The following is a 26,363-nucleotide window of genomic DNA, read 5'->3' on the forward strand; positions in this document are numbered from 1 at the left end:
GTTCAAATTCGCCAGTGCTGATTCCGATTCATAACTCCAGAGGCATCTGTACGGTGTCGTTTAGATTCTCGTAGAAAAGGTATGTACTATTTACACTTTTGGGAGCTAAAAAATCCTATCTACAAATAATGGCATTAATTTCATTTTAAATAATATAGTTTTAAATGTTTAATTATAATGAAAATTTACCTCTAAAAAATATATTTTAATTTTTTTTTACAGTAAATAGAGATTAAATGTTTAAAAAATTAATAATAAACTAATAAATAGTTTGGATATAAAAAAAAATTATATTTTAAATCTATTTTAAAATTCCAAACATTAAAAAAAAAGGAAAAAAATGTCGGAAGATATTTTACGTTGGTATTTATTTATTAATAAAAAAAGAGGATGTTTTAGAAATATTATTTACATTCTATTGACAAGAGAAAGGGATGGAAAAGGAACGCGCGTAGAGTAGCGCGTGAGGAGAAAGCACGGAAAATGGAAATGGGAGTGTGGTGCGTAAAAGGCAGCGGGAAGCGACTGCGTGTGAGCTGTTCCTTACGTGATCCAACAAATCATTTCACGTTGTTGCGACCCCATCGCGTCAAACCATCTGTATTTCTTCCCCTTTTTCCTCTCTTTTTTGTCTCCAGCTTATGCCAACAAAATACCTTTTTAACAAACGCGTTTTAAAATTGTAGACGACCATACGTAATTGTTGAGGATTGAGGATTATTAGGAGTGAGTCTCACATTGATTAATTTAGGGGAAGATCATAGGTTTATAAGTGAGGAATACTATCCCATTGGTTGAGGCCTTTTGGGGAAGCTCAAAGCAAAGTCATCAGACTTTATGCTCAAAGTGGATAATATCATACCATTGTGGAGAGTCGTGATTTCTAACAGTAACAAGTCAAAGGTATGAGAGTTAGACATCGAACGGTGTGCCAGCAAGGACATTATGTTAGACAGAGAAACGAAATATTAAAGGTGTGTAAACTTTTCTCTAATAAATGTGTTATATAACCGTAAGGCTGATGGTGGGTTATACTACGAAAATATTAAAATGTATGTGAAGTTCTAATTTAGTCTTAATGGTAGATTTTGTGCGAATTGAACTATACTCATGTTGATAATTTTATTTCGTTTATAATAATGAATGGTAATTAGAAGATATTGATTTTATTCCAACGGGAAAGAAACTATATCATTAAGTATGGATTAAAAAAAAATAATTTTAACTATAATTTTACATTATAAAATTATAAAATATTTTTAATGATGGATCCTTTAGTTGACATGTAATTAACTAAAAAAAAATCGATGGAAATTAAGAATATGTATTAAAAAAATTATAATATATCGTAAATAAAAATACTAAAATAGAATTTATGCCACGTACTTAAAAACAAATAGAAAAATTCAGGGGAAAATAGGAATTTATTAGCGGAAAGAAAAAAAGTTTTAATTGAGGGAGGGTGGGACCAGGCCTTGGAAAAGGCATAATATGCCACGTACTTTACCGCTCATTATTGTTACTATTAATATTTTGGTTTTATTTTTATGTAAAAAAGAAAAATAGTTTTGGCAATTTTATAATCATTTTACTATTATTATTATTATTATTATTATTATTTAATTATTACGAGAAATTTGATGGCTTTCAATTCCTACTTTTTGCGTCGACACATTTCTATTCATGATTGCATCCAACGCGCGACGCCATTTCTATTTTCTTCTTCATTACCAAATTTTCCAGTAAATACCTCGGTTGTTTAACTGCATTCCTAAACTCGCCGCCTCACTCCTTGCCGGCGCCCTTCTCCGTTCAACTGCTGCGTCGCTATTTCTTCCTCCATTCTCACTGGTGCGATCTCCATTCCACAGCTTTCTTTCTTTGTCTTCTTCCTTTCTCTGAATTTCAATTGTTCCTCGTTTTTCTTTTGTTCGATTACTTCGTTGAATTTCAATTGAGCTGATTGGTTGACGAAGCAGGTTCTGATTCTGACATTGCGCTTTGTTTTCTGTTTTGAGACTGAATTTTGCGTTCTGATCATGGACTTCAATTGTTGAGGTCGGATATATGCAAGTTTCACCTCTCTGGATAACCTTTTTTTGTTCCTGTTTCTGATTGTGTGAAATCGTTGATTGTCAAGTTATGTTGTAGGTGGCTGGTTTTGAAAATTTGACAAATTAAAGTGATGAATTAGTCCTGTTTTTCATTTGACTTCTAGCTTGCTATGCTCTGTAGTCTGTACCACGAATTTCCTTGAAGCCTTTCAAAAAATATGATATCTGGCCTCTTCTTCCTACAATGGATCTTGCTGTAGTCTTCTATTGTCTTTCTCCGATTTCTAGAACAGTTGTGCTTGTTGTGCTCCCTCGTGGTCTTTCTGTACACAACGGAGCCATTGACTTTCTCCTTCCGGATGAGAAGAGATTCTGTTTTTAAAATAAATAATGAATTATTGTCAATTTCTGTTTAGGGTATACTGTTGATTCTGTTGCTCATATTCATACACGATACTAATTTCTCCAGGATATGGTTTGAATGTTTATCGCCTCTTGTTGTTTCTTGGAAGGATGTTTAAGAACTTGTCGCTATAAAACAGATAACGTAACCAGATTCCTATTGCCGCAAAAGACACTACTAATCAGCGAATAGCATAATATATTCCGTGGTCATTAATTTAGAATGCTGTTTGTGTGCTCGGAGTGTATGGTTCCATCGATGATATTTATTTTTGTTGGTTGCAGTTTGCCAGTTTACAAACTTCGCGACTTATCTTTTTGCCTAATTTTCTTCTTTTCTTTTTCAAGGTAAACAAGGATATTGAGATCGATTTATACCAAGTATGAAAGAACCAAAAAAAAAGATGTTGTCCTGGTAGTTCCACAAGCTGCATGGGTGGCTTATTGTATCCTTTTGACTTCGACCGCAGGAGCATGGCCAAGAAAATCTTTAATCAAAAGAGACGTAATGGTGGTATGATTGATGTTATAATGCTCTTTGTTATGAGAAGAACATGTTCTGCGAGTTCTGCTTGAATAGCCATTTCCATTATAATGTAATTGACATTAAGTTGAGATTTTGAAATATTTTCATAATATTGGAATATGAAGTTAGTAGGAGCGGTAGTGACTAGAAAAATTGTTTTTGGAAAGCCGAGCTTACATTAGAATACTGATATACGTACAGAAGCTTTCTTATCAGGCTCTTGTTGCTCATGTACATATGCCCACTTATGGAAGTCTAGCATCCCAGAATCTTTTTTCTTTTTCTAATAAACCAGATTTTGTAATGAATGTTAAAACTTTTTACCAGTCTATCATGCATAAAAACACCACTTGAGCTGAAACCAATCACAGGATAAATCTGATTATTTGAAGTAATTTTATCTAAATCGAATTCGCATTTTCTGCAGGCCTGGAAACCCCTCGAAATAGCATGGAGCTACAGATGGAGAGTTCTCAAAGTTATTGTACTGCAGAAGAAATACCGGTAAATCTACAATTTTCTGGCTTTATACTGGCTAAACGACTATTCACGTCGAAGTACCTTGTTATAGTTTTCTAACTTTTGAGAGCACAACACTAATACAAACTGAAGCTTTCACCCCAATGCAAACTGAAACAAGTCTGTCTATATAATTGGATCGTCTAAGTTCGAGATATCGATCTTTGAACCGTCTGGAAAATTCGTTCTGTTTGATCTTCTATTTCTATCTCAGTTAACATCATATGCTGAATTTTTTTAAAAATTTTGAATCCGTAAGATCTTTTTCCAGTCTAAAATTTTGTTACATCATGGTTAAGATGTGAATTAGAAAGAAAAAAGATTCATGCTTCTTTCTTTTGGCAATAACCGAACCAAATTTTGTATCAACCTATCACTCTTATGTATCAATGGTCAAAACTGCCACCAAAAAATTGTATGGAATGATATTAACTATGGCCATAAACTCTTACTTAATAAATTTGATATCAAAAGGTCCTGAAATTAATTGACCTGTGCTATAACCGCTCATGTATACTTGTCTAGGGTCTCAACAGCCTATATCACGAAAATTGTATAAAGAAAAGGGCAAAGTCAATCTTGGCCCTCCTGTTAATTACTAAGTTAAAGAACACAAAAGAAATATATGCAGGTGAATCCCCGTTACTTTACCACATCCTCATTGGAGTATTTTCTACAAATAGTTTCACTTTCTCATTCTCAAGTCAACGTCTACTTCTGAAAATGAACTTCTTTTCAACAGTCTGTCCTCTAGTTTTCTCATATTATTTTATAATGATCTTATTCCCCAATATCAATATACTTTCCATGCGTGTTCATTTCCACATTATTTCCGTTGCTCTCTCTAATTGCCAGTTTCTTGTGACCGTTGCTGAATTTTCAGTACTCCTATCAAATCGATGAAGTGTTGTCTGACAAGGACTATTTAAAGAATGAGACTTCAATGAAGAAATTAATTGATAAGGAAATGTCCACGCGCACGAGTGCCAAACATCATGGACCAAGCATTGTTGCTCGACTCATGGGGATGGATATGTTGCCCTTGGATGCAAAAGATGAAGTTGAGCTCAGTGACAAGAGGCACAATAGCAAGGGAGTTAAGACTTCAAGTAAAGAAATTAATGGCAGGGGCTTGCATTCTTATGCATCCTCCAAATCAAATTCTTATAAGCAGATGGACGTGCACTCATCTTATCATGATAATGACAAGGATGCTGATCGATGGAGGAGTACCAGTCAGAAGATGGGAAGACCTCACCGTCGGGAACATCCTCAGGAGGAGGAATTACAGAAGTTCAAGAAGGAATTTGAAGCATGGCAGGCTGCAAGGTTTAGGGAGTGTTCAAGGGTTATTGAAGCTAGCAGCATCAACAGACAGTCACTTGCTCAGGACGATGCCAAGGAGATGGAACTAAATGTAAACAGAAGGAAAATATCGAGCCCAAAGCTCTCAGCAGAATCTAAAGGTCCGACAGTGGGTATGAAATCATATAGAAGAGTTGATCTGGATGGTGGTATTAAGAGAGAAACATTCCCTGGTGAGCAGAGGGGACCCTTCTCTTTGAGAAGCAAATCCATGGATGCAGATTTTGAGCACCCTTGCCTGATAAGTAGTGATCAGAAAGACAAATTGCTTGGTCCAACAAAGATTGTGATTTTGAAGCCTGGTCCTGATAAGATGTGCCTCCATGAAGAGCATTGGACAAATTCCTCAGGGACCTTAGGAGAAAGAGTTGGTATTGAAGATTTTCTTGAAGAGGTCAAGGAGCGGCTGAGATGCGAATTGCAAGGGAAAACTACTAAAAAGGGCTCTGCTGCTCGAGGAAGTGGAATAGAGACACCATATAGTGAGAAGTCATCTCACTCAAGACAAATAGCTCAGAACATAGCAACACAGGTCAGAGACAGTGTCACAAGAGACATTGGATTCAATTTACTTCGTTCAGAATCCACGAGATCATACAATAGCGGAGTTCAATTTAATGGGTTGGGTTCCCCAGAATTCATGAACAAAGATACCAGAAGATTCTTGTCAGGAAGACTGAGAAATGTTCGACGGAAAGATTCAGACTTGGATAGTGGCAGCTCTAGATCATCTGCAAGTGATCATGAAAGAGTTTCGAAGCAAGTAGAAACTATTTTGACAAATGGAAAACATACAAACTACTGGGAAGTACTAAGAGATGCAGAAGAAATACAGAGTAGATCTTTCAGGCATGAGGCAGATGAGGTTCTCCCCAAAGAATTGTCACCTAGGAATCTCTCCAGATCATTATCAGCTCCAGTGACGGGAACATCGTTTGGGAAACTTCTTCTGGAGGACCGCCATATTTTAACTGGTGTCCACATTCAGAGAAAACATGAAGCAAGTGATCATGTGGCGGTGAATCTCAAAAAGCAGAAGAAAGAGAGGTTTAATTTTAAAGAAAAGGTTTCCAATTTCAGATATAATTTCACTCTTAGAGGGAAGCTGTTTGGCAGAAAAACTCAATCGATTAGCGGATTGGATACTGCTGACCTATACTCTACCAAAGACATCCTGAGTGGACCAACTGTTGTAATGAACTCTGGGGAGCGCCATGAAAGGGTATGATAACTCAAACTATTACAATTCTGGTTCCACACTTTTATCTTCACTAATCCTTTCTCTTCATTGTCCCAGGAGAATTTCACTGAGGTGCCTCCTAGTCCTGCTTCTGTGTGCAGCAGCGCCCAAGAAGAGTTCTGGAAGTTATCTGATCATCACAGCCCAATATCAACTTCAGATGTGACTCCTAGAGATGAGAACTGTGTTTCCCAGGTCTTTAGGGAGATCAGCTCTAACTTGAAAGGTACGTGGAATTGCTTTTAAGCACGATCAATTTTACACTTCATACTGTTATCAATGTCGTATGTAGATAAATCTTTTTACTTCGTACTGTTATCAATGCCTTTGAATACAGTGGCTATTGACTTTTTGGTTACTTACATCTCAAGTCTGCTCGTCAAAAATACTTCCTTAAAATGTTTGTCTGTTTCGGCCTGTGTATCTTGGTTGATTTTCAGATTTCTAAAAAATTATGGTATGCATATTAACATTATGTATAAACTGCTTAACGTGAAAATTGTCATACATATAGAAATATAATTATAGAAGACGCCAACCTGACATGACTAGCTAAAACATGTCATTCATCAAGAGCATCACTCGAGAAGTTACGGCATTCAAATCCATGTGAATTCCAAAAAAAGAAAAGAAATGATGTGTCATTCTTTCAATGATGGACATTTATCAATCAAGTATAAGTATGAAATTGTCATCGAGTTCAAATATTTGATCCCTTTTTTTTTTTTTTTTTTACACTGCAGAACTTCGAAGACAGCTGAGTCAACTTGATTCCGATGATATTGAGGACAAAGTGGAACAGCAGCCAGTTGAGTTTGAAATCACAAAACTTGAAGATCCAGCAGAAGTTTACATACGAGACCTTCTTATTGTTTCTGGTATGTACGATGGATCAACTGATCACAACTTTTCACGAAATAATGCAGCTACAAAGCCCATCAGCAACGCTATTTTTGACGAAGTGGAAGAAGCTTATAGAAAATCAGAGACGAAAAATGAAATCATCGGGAAGGAACAGAACGAAAGTAATGTAGATCACAAATTATTATTTGATCTGTTGAACGAAGCCCTTCCAATCGTACTTGGACCATGCTTAACAACGTCCAGATTTAGAACAAAAGTTATCGACTCCTCTACGCCACTACCGCCATTGTTCGGAAAAAAACTATTGGATTCTGTATGGGACATCATACGCAAGTTTATACACCCTCCAACTGATAGATCTTATTACTTGCTCGAGGGGGTGATGGCTCGAGATTTAAATTCAACTCCATGGGCTTCGTTAATGGATGTCGAGATTAACACGACCGGAAGGGAGGTTGAAGGCTTGATCATCAAGGATTTGATTGATGAAGTTGTGAAGGATTTGCGAAAATGATGCAGAGTCTAATTCTCAGGACACTGACCTTATGCTACTACACTTAGGAGTGGACAGAAATTGCATGGAAATCAGCTATTCAGGATATACCACGCTTGATATTCACTCGAAATATATTTTCTTTTTTGTATTACTTTTACGTACATATGTCCTTATTGGATGTGTTTAATGCAGATTGGCTTCAACTGAAGGTGTTATTCAGATGTAAATGACACTCTTATCTGATGTTTATATCATAATTTGTAAAGAAAAGTTAACATGATTTTTCTTTATGCAGTTTCTCCACGAATCTTCCCTTTGCCGGCTCTGTTTGTAATAGCCAGCGTCAAAAACCTAAACAGACTGCCACAGATTTCAATGCTAAATTGCTTCGACAAAATTAAGGTATAACCTTGCGTAAAACTTCTTCATCTATAATTATAAGGACAGATACCTGACAAACCATGAAGATTGAATTTTATGTCGTATTTATTGCTTCTACCCCCAACTATAAGACATGTTTATGTGATATATAGAATGCGGGTTAACTCTACACTGTATATACACGATCAGAACTGCTGGCACGTATTAAATGTTGCATGATTCTTGATCTCTTAATTTCAGGTTATACAAAATTACCAATCTAACTCGTGAAGTGAACATCTTTTGACCAATTAGGAACGGAATGGTTTTTGCCGACCAGGTCTATAGAATCAATGGTTAGACCTTATTTGATATCAAATGCTTCATCTCACTTAGCCAAGTTAACTAGCCAATTCCCATATAGCAAAAATTGTGGGTCTGTCTATGATGTTTTATCATGATTCATGGGTTAGGTAGACCATACTACATGTGAAAGCCAAGCAGAAAAACTTGAGCAAACTTCATCAGATTCTTCACTGGGACATTGAAACTAGAACCCTAAGGAGACATTTAGATACTTGGAGGGAGTGAGTGGTCTTAAAGTAAATATCCATGGACTTGAAAAAGGAAGCTGGATTCATACCGAACCAACTGAAGTAGAATTATAACACAGGAGGTGGACCAGTGACAAATTTTGGACTCAAAATCCACTCTTTGTGGTTGCCATTGTTAGCAAGCTGTTCCCAAGCCTATTGAGCTTTCACATCCAAAAAGAAAGACCCCAAATTCTTAGCCTACACTATTCTAACTTTTTGTTGTGAAATGGTTAAATTCACTTTCAAACGTGTCGTAAGCCTATTTCTTTCTATCTGTATCTAGTGATTTTGAAATAGTTAAAATCACTTTCAAACATATTCTAAATCTACTTCTTCCGATCTATATCTAGTACGTTTAAGAGTGATTTTGAATGAAATAGTTAAAACCACGTTCAAACGTGTTCTAAAACTACTTCTTCTGATCTGTATCATACTTCAAGAGTGATTTTGAATGAAATAGTTAAAATCACTTTCAAACATGTTCTAACTCTACTTCTTTCGGCCTATATTAGTATCTAATACGTTCAAGAGTGATTCTGAAAGGGATACAATCACTTTCAAACGTGTCACATAAGTCTAATTCGTCCAATCCATTTCTTTTTCATGTAAATGGAAGGAATTTTCTTCTCCTCCCTCATTCCCTGTTCTTGTTTTCACACATCCAAAGTACATATATACATACATGGTTGGCAGCCCCTTGATTTTGACCTGCCCTTACAACTCTTTAGTGGTGAAGCACATGCTCTGTCGGCTAATCATTCTTTACTCTCTCTCTCTTTATTTGATTAACCTAATTTATCTTCTAAACTCCTTCATTCTTCTCCTTACACGTGTAAATCATGTATTATATTTTAATCCCATCCCAACAAGTAAACAGTATCAGTGATGATTTTGTACATTTGTACCGTGATCTAAAAATATAATTTCAGAAGATATCATACCAAAATTTTATTTTTATTTCCATTGCAAATAAGAAACTAAATATGAGTTATATTCCACCAATAAAGGCAATTAATGATATGATTAAGGCTTTTTGTATTTATCTGCTAATTGCAATTAATTGAAATTAGCCATCTAATTAATTACCCCTCACATGCATATTACATATCAGACAATGACCCCCTGCATGTGTCCACGTTTGAATTATTATTCTTTTTTTATTTTTTAAAAAATTAATAATTAATTTTAAATTTTAGGGCAGGAAACCAATCCATCTCTGACACAAATGAAAAACAGCCAAAAGCTGCAGAATTTCCGACATCTTCTTTTTATCTCCGCCGTGATGTCCACCGCCGACCGCCGTACCGGATAGCACAAACTTTCGAATAACACGCTGACTGGGTCGGCGGGTATCCTCAGGGTCAGACAGTGCCAGAGAAAACTCATAGCGATCAGGTCTAGTTCACCGATACTTCCGGTTGCCCTTCCAAACCTCTTTTCTAAGGAAAATTAAATTGTGTTTATTTGCTTTCCATTTTAGGTTCAAATATTTTTTCACAAAGGAAAAAAAAAATAAAAATCAAATCCAACGTTGAATTTGATAGTGATGCTTTTATTATTATTTTTTTTCATTGAATTAATTTTAAAACTATTTAATTTTTTAAAAAAATTATATTTGGTCACCTACTGAAAATTACTACAAAGTGTATTTTTTTTAATGAATTTTTTTCCTGATATTTCTTTTACTTTTCTTAATGTTCAACTAATTATTAATTTTTAGCATATTTTTTTTCTCCAAATACATATCTTATATATTTAATTAATTATTATTTGTTTGTGGGCTTCCATATATATATGTTTAATTTTTTTTTTTTATTATTAGTAAAGTAGTTAAAGCTTAAAAAAATGAGAGGAATCTTCTATAATACTCAACCTCTAGCTTTTAAAATAAATTAATATATATATATATATATATATATATATATATATATATATATATATATATATATATATATATTATAATTTTAATAAAATGAGGAAATTTATAATTTAAGAAAAATATATTATTATTTTAATAATCGTTTGTCTCTCTTTATTTTCTGGTTAACCGTCCTGTGTTTTGTGAGCCTCCACTCTCATTTTCCCTCTTTTCTCTTTCTATCTCTAGGAATTCAATAGCGAAGCAGAGATTATGATGGATCCTTACCACCACCACCACCAGAACCCTCCTCTTCGCGACGATCATCTCCGTTACCTTACCGGAACCACCGCTGGCGCTCTCTACGTCAAAGTCATGACCGACGAGCAATTGGAGACTCTTCGCAAGCAAATTGCTGTTTACGCCACCATTTGCGAGCAGCTCGTTGAGATGCACAAGACTCTTACTGCTCACCAGGATCTCAAAGGTGCTGCAATGCTCTTTTCTTTTACTTCTTCTTTCAATTCAATGGATGAATTAGGCTTATTGCTTTAGTAGCGGCTTCTGTACTGCAGTCTTGTTGGTTGGAGTATTGATTTTTTTTTTTCTTTTTTCTGGATTATTGATTGCCTGCTTTCTTCTCGATCGTTTGTATTGAATTTTGATTGCTGTCTTTCTGTTCAATTTGTATGGTGCAAGCTTTGTTGTTTCTTTTTTCTGCTTTGGAAAAGCGTCTGGCCATTTTGAGCTATTTGTTACCTCGAGAAAGGGCAAACATCTAATGCTGTAAGACTACTGGTTTCCCCTTTTGTGTTGCTATCTATCTTTTTATGGTCCTTTGGGGCGTGGAAGACTGCCCTGCCGTAAAGCATTTATTTCCCTCTTCTTTCATTGTTTGCAGGATGGTTATCTTAATTATGAGGCGCTTTAATAACCGCCGAGTGATCTACTTTTTGCAAAACAACAAAAAAATTGTTTGTTTTTTCAAATATTTCTTGAGTATTCCTATGAAGAAGTGAAATTTTTTGATTTATAATTTTGGAAAATCGTCATCACCGTTAATCAAATGGGTGAGAATGAGGATATATTTTCTTCAGTACAACTTTTTGTAAGCTGAATAAGCCAGGTGAAAACTCGACAGTTTTGATAATAATATTCATTCATTGTTCTTGGTTTAAGATTGTTGTGGTGATATGGCTTCCACTTGTAGAAACTGGAAACTGCTTTCTGCTCCTGTATGATCTTGGAGACAATCTGATGAGCCTCCTCTATGCACTTGCTTAAAGCTTGTGTCTTGCTGCTTTGCAGGAATGAGGTTAGGTAGTGTGTACTATGAGCCATTGATGGCATCTTCCAGCCACAAAATTACTTCTAGACAGCGATGGACTCCGTCGCCCGTACAACTTCAGATCTTGGAGCGTATATTCGAGCAAGGGAATGGAACTCCTAGCAAGCAAAAGATCAAAGAGATTACCTCTGAACTGGGTCAACATGGGCAAATTTCTGAATCAAATGTCTATAATTGGTTCCAAAACAGGCGTGCTCGATCAAAGAGGAAGCAGCAGGGTACAGCGCCTGCGTATGGTGAATCAGAATTGGATACAGAAGTCGAGTCGCCGAAAGATAAGAAGACAAAACCTGTGGATTTTCAAACTCCTCAAACCTCTGCACCTTTGGGGGAGGACATGGGCTTCCAGAGTCCTGAGATGCACTATGAACTGCATTTCCTGGATCCAAACACCAACAAAGCTGATACTTTGTTTCCATCAAATGGAAGTTCAAAAACCGCAAGAACTTTTAGTCAGATGTCTTCTTATGAAGGTATGCCATAAGGGTTTCTTGCCACTTTTTCATATGATTTATTAATCATCTTTTTGCCTGACACAACAAATTTCTTTCTAGTCGTATTATTTGTAGGATTCAGAAAAGTATTGAACTTTCTCATTTGTCGAGTATTCAACTTGCTGATAGGTGAATACACACAAAAACTTGAATTAAAAGTTTAGTTAGAATTCTGTTTTGCCAGGAAAATCCTAGGTCCTACAGGGTATATACTTTCATAATCACCCTCTTTGCAACTGTTGTGTGTTAATTTTGATAGAACTATGATAACTGTTGTGTGTTATCTTTATAAATACGTTAGGAAGATCCTCAATTGATACTGTTTTTTCCTTTGGATATCCATCTCTGTCACACCTCCACACAGAGAATATAGAATTGAGTATGTGCTTTTCTTTGTGAAATTGATTACTGCAGGGAATGAACAGCTGACAGGAAAGATCGAGACACCAGAAAACTATAGTTTTTACTCGCAAGCAGAAGGATGCATGACCGAACAACCCTGAATTCTTTTACAGTTGACACAAAAGTGTTCTTGTCTTATTACGAATATGCTGGACTTCTAGCTTTCATGTGACTAGTCCATTATCGAAGGAAACGGTGATGATGATGTCGATGATGAAGGATGGCGACTTGTGTGCTCGTATCTGGTCATGATTCGTGGATTGTCGGAGTGTTCAGTTTTGAGTAATGTATTTTGGTTGGATTGTATTTGGAGATGAGCTTTGGGAGTTGATTAGTTGATTGAGCCATTGACAGTGTTGTAGGTTTGTTAAATGGCCCCTCTAAGGAGAGAAGGCCATTTGTAGAAGAATGTGTTTGTATGGAAAAGAGATTGCAAAGGCGATCCTCAACCTCATTCCTTTTATTGTTGGTTTACTTACAATTACCAATAGATAATTAGTTAAGCCAAGTGGATTAACTTGCTTGCTAATGAATATTTGCTGACATTTAAGTGAGAACGGATCATTACCCCTCTCTAAAACTCCTTTATTTCGGTTGAGGAACTCTTATCGAGATAAAACGAGACGAAGTTTAGTAAAGGATCAAATAGACATCAACTTTCAAATATATAGAAAGTTCGTTAATTAAACACTGACTAGCTTTTACTAAATTTGTAAATTAATAATTTAATTGTTTTCCTATCCTTCTCCCCACACTTCCATTAGGTTGGCAGGGTGCCCCGTTTTAGGAGCTTGTCGTCGAACAGGATGAGAGCAGACTCGTAATCATAATTCCACTTCTTGCTCGAAAAATGAAGAAAGACGTGTCGGAAACGGTTAGGTTGGTCCATCCAAGAAAGACATGGGAATGAACATTAATATATCTTAATATATTAAATATTAATTTGAACCCTTCAAATTAATATATTTTTCTCCATTTATATTTAAAATATCTAATATATTAAATATTAATATATTTTTTTTCTACATTTATATTTAATGTATTAAATATCAATTTGAACGGAAATGAACTCTTCATTGTGATAAGGAATTCATGTAAGCAAAAGAGCAACCTCAATCAACTCAATTCATGAACCAAGAGAAAGAACAACAAATATTATCTAAAATAAACATATTTTCCACACAGTTCATATGACAGCTCGATATCATGTAAGAGAATAATATGTATTAAAGAAATTCCAAGAACCTGAGAAAGAGTGAGACCTTATAATTCAGTGATCGTATTCCCGACCTTAACCGCTCTTATACCAAAACTTGGACTCAATTTCACCTCCACAAGTCACTTCCTCAGCTGTCGATCGGGCCATATCAAATGCATCGGTGCTATCCGTGGGATCGATCAGCTACTGCCCTGAATTCCCCAGTAATCGCTCAACAGCAGCATGGATATTTCCTGCAGTGGCAATCAGTGCTCGCATGTTCTCCTGTCTGTCAATGAATCCCATTTCTTGCAGCTGTGTGAGCTGCGTAGAATACAGTTCTTCCGGTGGTACTGTCCAATGTTAGTGCATTAGGAGCGAAGTAAATGAATATAAAACAACTGAACACAAGCAAAGAGAAGGCAGGAGATTCAACCATCGGATCTGTTGGGCACAGCTAAGCTACCAGCGCCAAGCCCACCAAACATGTTCATCAGCGTCTCCAACCCCAAATTGTTCGTAGCTCCTATCATTAAGAGAATAATATTAAATCAATGCAAGAATGCTAATCTTTTCGCCCACCCCACAAATAAAGAGAAGCTATGCTAACTTAGAGGTTCATTATTATGTGCATTGTGGTAAGACTAACTCAAATCAAACTAGATCATAAACTACTCTTCCACCAGTATCACTTCTGCCTCTAAGTCACCATAAACATCAAAAGCCACCAACTAAATTTCTGTTTCACGTGATGAAGCTTCTGGAATGTATATATCTGACTTCATCGCTTAAAGAGCGCCATAAAATGTTGAGCTATTCAACAAATTCAAAAAGTACTATGAAAAATGCACAAAGAGAATAACACTTCCAAACTGCCGAACGTAAGGGTAACACAACAAAAATGCTTGTCGGCCTATTTATAGAGTTGATTACCTGTGCCTCCACCAGTCTGACCTTGGTTCCTACAAATTCAATAAAATAAGATAAGTATTTGCCAGAACTAAGGAGAAATAAAGACAGTTAGGTACCAAATATCAGAGATACAAAGAATCCAGTCATTACACAGTATAAATAATTTGATTAGACAATGGTACATACCATAATGCCAGCCGACAAAGCTAATGAAATGAACATTACTTGAGCAAAGAATTCATTCAAATACATGAAGTTTCTAAATCCCAAGGTAACTTATTGTGGCTATTATCATTTACGAATAGAGGGGAGAATGAGGCGCTGACGGTCAAACAATTCAGTAAGCAATCAATTATAGTCCTAAACAGATTTCCATGTCTATGTTGATGCACTTGCTATATATAAATATATGAGCTTTCTGAATAAGCTAGTTCTGCATAATATAGAATCTCAAGCTATGAACTACACAGATTTTGTACTGATGATTACACAGAAATAACAGATCAAAACGCATCAAAGGAAATGGGGCACAACCCAGGCCAACAACACTCCAACAGAAAGGTGATATCAAGGCAAAAAAAAAAAAAAAAAAAAAAAACTAGTGTTTTGTGATGTCATGCTACACGATTTGACATGTTTTCAATAAATAATTTTGACCCTTGTTGAGGGTTCTAGAATGAGATTCTTAGTTAAAGGTTCTACTAGTTAAGCTTAATATACACACAATTATTAGTTTCATCCTTTGAACCAAAAGGGTATAACGAGCAGAGATGCTAAGTAACAAAAGGGATGTATGTGTCCCAATCTTTAAAAAGTTCATTTAAATTGTTAAATACAGTTGTAAAGAAGAAGATGAAGATGCAAAAGTTCTTGACAAGTTTTTAAATCAAAACCCTTTCTTAGTAGGTCCAATAAGTAACAACATATACAGACAAAAGCCCCGTTGGGACTTTTTTATTCAACATTTCTTTTATAACAAACAAGAAACTCTCTTTGCGAACCATAAAAATGAAGAAAAACGGGGCCAAAAACCTATCAAGCGTCAGATTACAAAAGTTACTTGAAGTGGCGTTGATGTGCATTTTAATTCAGCAATAAAATTTTAAAATACATCTTGAAGAAGGCATGTTTGCGCCATCAAAAGGACTATAATTACTATAGAAGATACTTACAGAGAACAATTAAGAACTTGATTCAACTAAATTTAGAAGAGGATAAATCAATCATCAATATCAATATAACTACTACTGGTTAAACATAAAGATAAAGCCTAGCTTCTAGCAATGCTGCTTAAACAATTGAAGTATGAGGATTTTACTAGGTTACTTACGGGGTGGGCTGGCGGCCAAGCTGCGACAGAAGTTGTTGCTGCAAGGTAAACATTTGCTGCAAAAAGATATGCAAAGGAAGAAAAAAAAATCAGAAAATGTTTATACAGAGTATTGAGATTGGATAGGAATCATAGGATCAGGTTGGATTGAGGGAATATAAGTAGATTGAGGACATTGACATGGCAGTTATCTGGATCCATTCCATTTACCTGCATTGTCTCAGGAGAGGTCAACTGTTGTAGAAATTCAGGATTCTGCATCATCTCTCTAAGCTGAGGATTGGAGTCAAGCATGCCACGCAGTTGAGGGTTGAGACCAAGAATCTGATAGGAGATATTGTGAGAAAAACAAAGAATGTCCACGTCATCTTCAAATTCTAATGAAATCAAATGAGTACCTGGTTCATATACTGGGGGTTAGACAGAACACTTTGCATCATCTGTGAAATAGCTGGGTTCTGCATCAACTGATTCAGACCAGTGGTATCTGGGGTTGCACCCAACATGCCCTCGAGATTTGGAAGACCAAGCCCAGCTAAACCAGTGGGAACTTGAGCACTAACATTTGGAGTAGGATTTGACCTTGTAGTGTTAGTTTGGGTTCCACCAGCTGATGAATTACTGATGTTAAATGATTGTAAAATATCCTCATACTCCAAAAATAAGATATGGACGTAAATTTGATAGATGGGAAATTTAGATTCTAAAACAGCTAGGAGAGGGTCAGAAAAATTAGCTGAAATCCTCATAAGTTAATGGAACATGACATACTGAAATAATTAGAAGGCAAGAACTGAAATGCTTTAATTAAGAATACAATGGAAATATAAGACAAAACAAATCCAAATAAAATAGTGCTTACTGCTAGCAGGGGTCCATGGGTTTGGAAGTGGGTTTGTATTTGGAGAAGGAGATTCATTAGTCGTATCAGAATTAGTAGTAGATAAATTGGATGTTGTATTATTGGTCACATTCCCACCCGTCCCCATAAGTGCAGCAAACGGGTTCGAGGCTTCATTTCCAGCAGTTCCAGACATAGTTGTTGCATTTAGAAATGGCTCTTGAACAGTTTCATACATGCGCCTAAGCATATTAAACCCCTCAGGGGAAGACTCTATGTTGCTCATTGCTCTATCAGTATTCCGCATCATCTCCCTCATAAGCTCAGGATTTCTTGCAGCCTCAAGCGTCTGTCGGAGAGTATTGGGATCGTTGAGAATGTGTGCAAGCTCGGGATTACGATCCATTATTTCACGCATTTGAGGATTGTTCATGATCAAGTTCCTCATGATATCTGGATTATTCATGATGTTTTGTATGGCAGGCATGTTCATTATTTCTCTCATTATGTTTGGATTGCGGGTCAGCTGCTGCTGTACCTGATCAAACTCGGGAAGACCAGCTCCAAACAAGCCACCAGTGGCACCAAGCCCGTCAATACCAAGTCCAGGAAATAGGGAAGATTCCAAGCCGAACCCTCCCCCCAGTGCTCCACCTTCATTTGATCCAACACTTCTTGCGTTAGTCGAAGTAGTGTTCGGAACGCTAGCATTGGGCGCAGTAGCAGGATTGGTCGGCGGCACAGCAGGTGCCGATCCACGAACCAAATGGACGGTGTGATCTGCCTCTAACCCTAACAGAAATACAACGATATGAACAATTACAATACTGAAAAAGGGACTTCGAACAATATATCAAAAACCTAACATCCCGGTATTCAAAAGAACAATAAAATAAAAAAATAAAAAAATAAAAAAAATTCAATGCCAACAATAAAATTTAGAAAGGAAAGAAGAAAGGTAAAATAATGAGAATCCAGATTTGTCAAGCATTAAAAATTCAATGCAGAAAACCCAGAATTAATCCAAAAGAAACGCACCATAGCTTTTTAGGGTTTGATCATCTTTCAAAATCCGACCCTTGTAAATCAGGCGCTGCTGATCGGGTGGAACCTCGCTCTGCTCGGCAAGGATCGATTTAAAGGATCCAACGGAGGATTTGAGGTTAACAAGAACAGAAAACTTAGAACCATTGGAACATCGAATGTTGACGTTGACTTTGACTCCTTCGGCAGAGGTCGTGTCGCTGGCACCAGACACATCTCCATCGCCACCACCCATAGTCTTATATCCCTCCCGTACGCGGGAGGTCCCTCGCCGGCCGAAGTGAAAGAAAAATTACAGAACAGAAAATTACAGGAGAAGAATGAACGGAAGAGAAGACGAAATTAATGGAGATTGGAAACCCTAACCACGAAAACTACGTTGAAATCAATGGCAGCAGCTTGATCTCTCTGTCGTGGAACGGAACCAATTGCCACCAAACTGAAATGTTTTGGTGACATTAATAATTTTACAATTATAAAAATAAAAATAAAAATTAAAAAAAGGGGGAAAAAAGAGCGAGAAGAGACCCAAATGAAAGCAAGGAATTCATAGATGTCTATGACGCGCCTTTCCAGCGCGTTATACCTACTCTCTCACAGATACCCTTAAATTTTTTTAACTTTTAATAATATTATTTTTACAAAAAATATCCTTCAATTTTTTAATTTTTATATTAAAAAAATTAAAAATTATTGTCCATCTACGGGCCTACGTCATAAAAAAGGGCATTAAATTAATAAAAAAAATTTAAAGAATTTTTTACAAAAATTAGGGTATTTTTTTAAAATTAAATTTAAATAAAAGGAGTAATATGTAATTTAGGACTCATCCGCCGAAGATACGGCGTGCGGGAGCAACCAAAGCGCAGTAGAATTGAGAAGCTTGCGCCTCCATGGCGGAATAACAAACCGCGCCATGCTACAATACTCCTCTTCTTATGGCGTTTTTTTCTCTGAGACCCAACAACGGCTTCATTTCTCACATCCTTGACCTAATCAAGCTTCAGGTTAATCCCTTTCTCTTGTCGGCTTCGTTTTCGTCTTCATTCCCTTTCTTTTTCTCGATTCTTTCAACAGTTTCAGCACTCGCTCTGATTTTGTTTCCATTACGACGTTGAAAATTTTGTATTTCAGAGGCTCACTCACGCTTTTACTAACGGAGAGCTTATTCGGGCTCCTATTTACTCAGCTATGGATTTTCATTCAGTGGGTCGTCAAGGTGTTTTTTTATCCCCCTTGAGTTCGAGTTTGATTTTGCTTTCATTACCAATTGAAGGAAGTTGCCAATGGAGTAGTATCTTTTCTAATGTGGATTTCTCTGCCATTTATGCTGTTAATATAACTCTATTTCTTGCGTTATGCAATTTTTGGTTGTTAAATGGCTTAAGGTACCGTGTTTCATTCATGTAGATGCATCCAACCTTGACATGCCCAAATGGAATAAAGTTGATGGACGGGCTTTTGGGATCAGTCGTTCAATGATCCCATCTTCATCATGGATGGTCTTGAAAATTCTTCACAATAAAGGTAGCAAGTTCATTGTTTTGTACCAACAAATCTTTGCAGCCATCATAATGACATTGTCCATGTCGTTAACTCAAAATTTGATCCTGCTGCAGTTAATATTAATATGGCTAGGATGAGTTATCCTTGTTTTGTTATGGTAGTTAAATATGTTGCTATAGTTGGAAACCTTCTGCGTGTATGAGAAAATATTTACTTCATGAACATCCAGGAAACCATTCACATTCTTAATCAGTTATATATTGAGCTTGTAAGGCCTTGACATGTAGTTGGCTGCCTATTCTTCAATTATATCGCATTTTGTTTTATTAATTTGAATTTTGATACATTACGTAATGGAGTTCATTTCTTTGTAATGCTTAGGGTTTGAGGCCTATTTGGTTGGTGGATGTGTGAGAGACTTGCTCCTAAATAGAGCACCGAAAGACTTTGATGTGATTACCACTGCTGGACTAAGACAGGTCTTTATAAGCTTTGTGTAACTTCTTGTAGTTTTGTTTTTACTTTCCCTTTACTATAAAGAGTGAGATCAATGTATTTAATAATGACATGGTTTGTTGTGTCTTTTGCAGATCCACAAACTTTTTCATCATGCTCAAATTGTTGGACGCCGTTTTCCTATTTGTATGGTTAATATCAAAGGCTCTGTCATTGAGGTAGCGATGCATTTCTATATTCATGTGTCTTCTTTTACATATGAATTTGGTTTTTCTTGATCTAGTTAGTAATGTTCTGAAAGGCTTTTTTTTTTAGTTCAACAATCTATGGGTAGGGATTGGAACAACTCATCTTGAAGATAGATTTGTAATTTCTTAGTTACTAGAGATATGTTCAAGTTAGTAAAGAATTTTGGAGTAACATCGTTGTTCTCACCTAGATTTCCATCTCATAGGACTTCTTTAGGGCTATAAATTAATCTAATTAGCATGTCAATATTATTTTTATATTGATATATTTATTTTTTTAAATAGTACTGGTACAAATTTATAGTAGGTTCCATAATTAATTCAATCAAATGAGGCGCTGTTGGCTTAATGGGTATGACATTTTCTGTTGGAGCCGAGTTCTTTGTGGCACAAGGTTATTGTGAGCAAGTAGAATCTCATCCATTGGAATGTGTCTTAGGTCATGGGTCTGAAGGCACAACCAAGAACTCATGGTTCGCGGTTGGTGTAGACCTTCCTTTTTCGCCGAAGGGACTAGTTTTATATAATTATTATGTTTTGTTATGCCTGTTTTGCATTTTTATGATTTTTCTTCCTCTTTTTCAATTAAAAAAAAATATATAAATCAAGGTTTACACCTCATACCCCCTTTAGGCTTACTTCTCACTTTTTAAGCGGGAAAATCTCAAATCCCCCTTTAGTCTTTGTAACATCGCCGGCAAGTAATTTTACAATTATTGATCTGCTATGTGCTCCGGTGATTTTCTATCAGGTTTCAAGTTTTGAAACAGTTGCAAAACATTCTAAAGGAAAAGAAACAGTAACATCTTCTCCAACGCCAAGAAAATGTGATGAAAAGGACTTAATCCGGTGGAGGAACTCTCTGCATAGGGATTTCACAATTAACAGGTCAGTTCTATTTGTGTTTATTGTATAGTCCATTTATGTACACGTTGTCTATGTTCTTTATGAAATATATCTTTTGCAATGTGAGGTTCACCTTCTTCCCTTGTTAGTAAGTGTTATATCAGATCTTTTACATTATATAATTTTTAAATGTGCTGAGATATTTAGATCTTCAACTTAAGTTTGGCATTGTTGGAAATCTGCTTTCTATCATAAAACCCTGTATTAACTGCTGAATACTTACTTCCTTCTCATGTTAAATTTGTGTTTGATTCGTGGTTATCTTGATATTTGTTGAAGCAGTTTATTCTTTGACCCGTTTCTGAACGTAATCTATGACTATGCCGAAGGGATAGCAGACTTAAGGTCCTTGAAGGTGAAGATCTTTCCCCTTTTTAAAAATACGCATTTGTTTAGAGGGTCAAACGGAAAAAATTGCCTTGTACCATGTCTCTTTGTGTCAGTGCCCGATATTTTCTCTTAAGAATGTTCTAGCCCTTTTAACTTTTTTGTAACAACCTAATTGGTCATTATATCTGAATTGCTCATTAATCACTCATGAAATGTTATATGGTATTCATTTAGTTTCTACAAAATGAACTCGTTCAAGCCATTTCCATTTCTTGTATTCCAATTCATTTTTAACTCTAAATTATGTGGGCAATTGCCATTAGTACTAATAATTGTTCTCTTGGATGTTGATTGCGTCATTGCAAAGAGCATAGAAATATTTTGTTTGATGAAAAATAAACATTTATTTCCTATATAAAAAAAAAAGATTTTTTTATGGCATTCTTTCTTATTTTTGGGAAGGGCCTAATAGATACAGTACAAAGGAAAGTTTGCATATTACCTGTATTCTGTTGTCCATCCCTCTTCCTATATCAAGTATTTTTTTTTTCCCATTTGTTGCATGACCTGGACTCAGCTGCGGACGCTAATTCCTGCATCATTGTCATTCAAAGAGGACTGTGGTAGGTTTTACTTTTCCTTGTGTACTCTGTAGGCGTGATAACATTTGGGACTAGTGGCACCTGTTGTGTCCAACAATACTAACTAGGCTACTGCTATCGCATGTTTAATTTTTCACTGTAGCTAGAATTCTTCGTGGCTTAAGAATTGCAGCTCGTTTGGGTTTGTCACTCTCGAAGGATACAGAGACTGCAATGCGTAAACTTTCATCTTCCATCGCAAGCTTGGATAAGGTAACCTTAAGGAAGTTGAACAATATTAATCTCCTATGCTTTACCTCGTGTTCTTCTCCTGCTTTCACTTTTTTCCGGAGTACACTTCAGCTTTAATAGGAAGGCTTTCCTCTAGTATATGCTCTTAAAGAACATACTTTCTGAGGTTTTACTCTGTTCTATTTGGTTGTCCTAGTTGTGGTAACTTAGAGTTGGCAGCTACTGTTAGATAGGTTACTTCGATAACATTTTTTATATTTTCAGTCCAGGTTGATGATGGAATTTAACTACATGCTATCTTATGGAGCTGCTGTTCCTTCTCTCTATTTGCTTCAGAGGTTCAACCTGCTTGAAATTCTGCTGCCATTTCATGTATGCTTTTCTGATGATTCCTTCACTACAGACGTGATCTTGACCTAATCCTAGTATGTATCTGAGTTGCAGTTATGATTGCAGGCTGCATATCTCGATAAACAGGACATTAAGAAATCTTCTCTCAATTCCACAATGTTGATGGTGAGTGCAGTAATTTGTCACTTCTGATTTTACCTAACAAGTGTGCTCCTGTACGTTTTTTACTTTTAAAATAAATTTGAGAGAATTGTCTATCCCTTTCGGGAGTCAAAGAATCTGATTTCAGATAATCTGAAATACGTAGGAGGTTCTCTCTGAAATATCCATTCTTTAGCTAAGCTAGCATATCCATATCTGACCTTTGGACACTCCAACACTTGATGGACATGCATTAGACACTTGTTAGTCAATAGACATGTCTTAGTAGTTGTACAAAGTGAATATTAGTCCAACATTTGTTAGGCACGTTTCAAAAACTTGTTAAGGAAACTAAATAGACACAATAGATATATACAACAAAAATAATAAATTTGGAGAGAGAAGTATGTCAAACTCATTTTATTTATATAAATGCATAAACTCAGACTTTGAATTTCTCGGTTCTATAAAAATGACATAAATATTTAAAAGTATGTTTTAATAAATGTGTCCTTGTCATGTACACATCTCCGGTTTTTTTTTTTTAAATAATGTCTCATCGGGTCCGTGTCATGTTATATTCATGTCTCATATAACATACCTGTATCCATATTCATGCTTCTTAGATGATGATTTTTTTTCTTTTTCAAGTGAGTCAAGCTGTCTCCATTAATATAGGATTTAGGCAACAAATTAGAATAGAAAATTATTCAAGACTAATATTCCCTTGCTTTTGTGTAGGCTAATATGTCCTATTTGTTTCCTTTCAAAATTTGTGAATTTGGCTTTCTTATACATATCAGGGTTCTCTAATAAGCTCCTCCACTCCTTGAACACGATTTCAATTTTCAACACTACTTGTTCGAAGTCAAACTGGTTAAACATGTCATTGCAATTCTATGTAGGATTCTTGTATTGATTGCTTCTATTCTTTATTCTATGCAGAAACTGTTCTCCAATTTGGATAAATTGGTTTCATGTGATCGGCCTTCAGACTGCAATATATGGTTAGCTCATTATTTAGTTTTCTTTCACACTTGGTTGTTAGATTTTCCCGTTCACTTTTAAAGTCGGATTTTCTATATCTAATGTCATGCTAGCCATCATATTAACATTTTCTTTTGAATTGTTTCAGTTTTATTTAAGTGGTGCTTTGTAACCAATAAATGATGAGCATTCGTCAGCTTTAATAAGTAACTTACGTTTAATATTTCTTCCAAGACTCACTGCGGGTTTAAGTCTAAGAGTTTTGATATTGAAGCTAGGTAAAAATAAAGGAACTGCCTGTATGGCTAGATTTTAAGCCACATATCTATTCAGGCCCCAATATTGAACTAAGAAACTGAATAGAACAACCTTGCGCAGATGTTGAAGCTCCTTTTCTTTTCTATAAACGCCAGTTTGTCAATATAGATATCTCATCCACGTTTCCATCCTAGGTAAATATAGACCATGGGCATATTAGTGAAAGAGTATCTCTGATGAGATTGTAAATCGTGCAGGGTCGCATTGTTGGCGTTTCACATGGCGTTAGTTAACAACCCTCAGAACTCTCTTATAGTTCTGGCTTTTGCTGCCACCTTGTACCATGGAGAGTGGAATGAAGGTGTGAATTATGCAAGAGAAAACTCTCTTCTGCAGATCAATTTAAGACCGGAGATTACAAGATCGGCTCAATTTAAATCAGCGGAGGAGCTTGCCGAAAGGGTTACTCACTTTGCTTTAAAAGTGCAGGGTTGCATTGCTGCTTTGACTTCAGCAGATTGTCTCTTAGAAGCCATGTCAACGTTTCCAGCCTCTCCACACTCTAGTTTGGTAAACAATTCATATATATTACTTACCAATGTCTATATTAATTTCTGAATACGTCAATGAGAATGTCAACTACGTTTGATGTTTTATCGTGCCTCTAATAGTTAGAGCTTCTTTTTAGGTGTTTGTATCCAAGAAAGCTGCCAAAGATGTTGCTAAAATTATTGAAGTGCTGGTGAATGATGTCGAATCCTACAAAAATACGAGAAAAAATTTTGAAATTGACTATCAACTGCTTAAGAAGGGTATTTTGAATGAGAGTAGATTTGTCTTGGGAAAAGTTATCTTGGAAACCCTGAAAGAGGCAATTGTGCAGGGAGATGGAATCATTCTTGACGTGAAACAAAATCTTTGTGTTGATGCAACTACTGAGGAAAATTATAGTTCACCCGTCTCTGATTCGGTGAAGGACCAATTGGTGGTTAAAAGAAATAAGAAAGTTCGAAAACTGCTATCTAGTTCTGAAGTTAAGTGGGAAGGGAATAAGAAAAATAAGCTTGATGGGAAGGAGGGAAGTATTTTTGACAGGGTAGTTGAGGATGGAAGGTGTGTTAACATTGCAGAACCCTACGAAAAGGGAGTAGAGGCATCTCAATTACCCCATGCTGGATTAAATTCGATGGAGGATTCATTGTTGGAATCAAGCAAATGTCATCACTTTGAAGTGAGGGAGAGTGAGAACAGGCAAGAAAATATTGAAAACATGGACAATCAGGTTAAGAAGATGACCCCGTCCCAGGAAACACGTGATAAGGTTACCAAGGAGCTACTTCATGCTGTAGAGGCCAACCCAAGGAAGATGGACAAAGTAAATGGGAAAGAAGGAAAGCCAGAGAAGAAAGAGCATGGTTTGCTGCCTCAGGGAAAGGAGAATATTGAAAAGAAACGTAGACATGTAACAGATATCGAGCAGCACAAACGTCCGTTGTCCAGCCTCTTTAAGTAAATTCCTGAAGGGTATGAATCAGAAGCTGTTCTCTGAATTGCTCAAAACCGGCGCACCCTCGTGGAGGTGTATGATTCAAGTACCATACTTGTTTCTACCCAAGATTTGATCATTACAGTGCCATGCTTCAACACGGCCGCCCCCGTTCGTTTCTGTTCAATAGTAGAAGCAGTTCAGATTAAAACTCCCGGTGATCTAGAAATCCAACTGGAGTTCTTCCTCAACTAAACGCCGCGCATCCATCACGAACCAGGAAAAAAGAGGTAATAGAATTAATCAAGATAGACATAAAATGGTATTTCTGATTCATTCCCCGTGTGTTTCTGTGTCGTTTAAGAGTTTCAAATTAATTTTAGTAAAGAACATAGCTTCCCTGGTTCTGAAGACAAGTGGGTTAACAAATTCATGTAAAATACTCGATTGATTCGAGTCAATTTTGGGTAGGTAGATCCGTAGAAAGATTTGGTCTAGTTGATACATCAAGATCCGTAGAATAATTTTGATCATCTCGATTTACCCCTACATTCTGTTTTATTATTATTATTATTCTTCATTTACCACCAATTTTTCTTTATCATCATCTATGTTGGTTGGATATTAGGGTCGAAAGTTCTTCAAAATTGATACAAGATGTTATTAGATGGAGATGAAATCTGCTGATTAGTTTGTTGATTCCAAGCCCGTGAACTTATAAGTGACCTTAAACTTTAGGAAAGTCCTAGGAAAATACGTCATTTTCCGACCAAGTAAATCCAAGAACAAATCTAGAAATCCTCCCAGACTTAATAGAAAGAGGTTGTTTTGATTAGTTGGGTTATTTTAAAGTATAATTATTGAAGCCTAATAATATTATGCATATCATTTATTTTATGTAAGACAAGATTGTTAGGTTTGACTATTGCAATTCTAATTACTTTTTAGTTCATTTATATTCACCTTACTTATTTATTCTTATTGTGGATAGCATTTTGATCGATGTAGATAA

At 36.1% G+C, this 26,363-nt stretch overlaps 4 protein-coding genes across 6 annotated transcripts; 3 read left to right on the forward strand and 1 right to left on the reverse strand.

Annotated features, from left to right (window-relative positions):
- Positions 1-1,667: 1,667 nt before the first annotated feature.
- On the forward strand, positions 1,668-7,756 carry TRM26 (RB1-inducible coiled-coil protein). Of its 2 annotated transcripts, none has more exons than XM_023683458.2 (6): positions 1,668-1,851; positions 2,805-2,970; positions 3,410-3,486; positions 4,385-6,088; positions 6,164-6,332; positions 6,850-7,756. In XM_023683458.2, the coding sequence occupies exons 2-6, from the start codon at positions 2,889-2,891 to the stop codon at positions 7,482-7,484; spliced, it is 2,667 nt and encodes an 888-aa protein (XP_023539226.2). In that variant the 5' UTR covers positions 1,668-1,851; positions 2,805-2,888; the 3' UTR covers positions 7,485-7,756. The 2 variants fall into 2 exon arrangements, with proteins under 2 accessions (XP_023539226.2, XP_086982006.1); XM_087125880.1 differs by lacking the exon at positions 1,668-1,851 and adding an exon at positions 1,913-2,058.
- A 147-nt stretch (positions 7,757-7,903) lies between these two features.
- Positions 7,904-13,067, forward strand: WOX13 (WUSCHEL related homeobox 13). Of its 2 annotated transcripts, XM_087125881.1 has the most exons (5): positions 7,904-8,182; positions 9,619-9,817; positions 10,530-10,767; positions 11,589-12,101; positions 12,537-13,067. In XM_087125881.1, exons 3-5 carry the CDS (start codon positions 10,554-10,556, stop codon positions 12,623-12,625), a joined length of 816 nt encoding a protein of 271 aa, XP_086982007.1. In that variant the 5' UTR covers positions 7,904-8,182; positions 9,619-9,817; positions 10,530-10,553; the 3' UTR covers positions 12,626-13,067. The 2 variants fall into 2 exon arrangements, with proteins under 2 accessions (XP_086982007.1, XP_086982008.1); XM_087125882.1 differs by lacking the exons at positions 7,904-8,182; positions 9,619-9,817 and having other exon boundaries at positions 10,455-10,767.
- Positions 13,068-13,619: 552 nt separating this feature from the next.
- LOC111800290 (ubiquitin domain-containing protein DSK2a) lies at positions 13,620-18,302 on the reverse strand. Its single transcript, XM_023683909.2, has 8 exons — positions 17,844-18,302; positions 16,827-17,597; positions 16,363-16,574; positions 16,175-16,288; positions 15,965-16,020; positions 14,656-14,684; positions 14,159-14,248; positions 13,620-14,075 (listed from the first exon to the last, which is right to left on the reverse strand). Exons 1-8 carry the CDS (start codon positions 18,082-18,084, stop codon positions 13,927-13,929), a joined length of 1,662 nt encoding a protein of 553 aa, XP_023539677.2. The 5' UTR covers positions 18,085-18,302; the 3' UTR covers positions 13,620-13,926.
- Positions 18,303-18,682: 380 nt separating this feature from the next.
- LOC111800784 (Polynucleotide adenylyltransferase family protein) lies at positions 18,683-25,942 on the forward strand. The gene is made up of 14 exons (XM_023684630.2): positions 18,683-18,856; positions 18,984-19,068; positions 19,260-19,376; positions 19,737-19,834; positions 19,946-20,029; positions 20,811-20,947; positions 21,248-21,320; positions 21,873-21,918; positions 22,040-22,149; positions 22,393-22,500; positions 22,585-22,644; positions 23,566-23,627; positions 24,123-24,435; positions 24,554-25,942. Exons 1-14 carry the CDS (start codon positions 18,788-18,790, stop codon positions 25,376-25,378), a joined length of 2,187 nt encoding a protein of 728 aa, XP_023540398.2. The 5' UTR covers positions 18,683-18,787; the 3' UTR covers positions 25,379-25,942.
- The last annotated feature ends 421 nt before the right edge of the window (positions 25,943-26,363 follow it).

Source organism: Cucurbita pepo, chromosome 8, assembly GCF_057944985.1.
Source record: "Cucurbita pepo subsp. pepo isolate OVF chromosome 8, ASM5794498v1, whole genome shotgun sequence".
Classification (NCBI taxonomy): domain Eukaryota; kingdom Viridiplantae; phylum Streptophyta; class Magnoliopsida; order Cucurbitales; family Cucurbitaceae; genus Cucurbita; species Cucurbita pepo.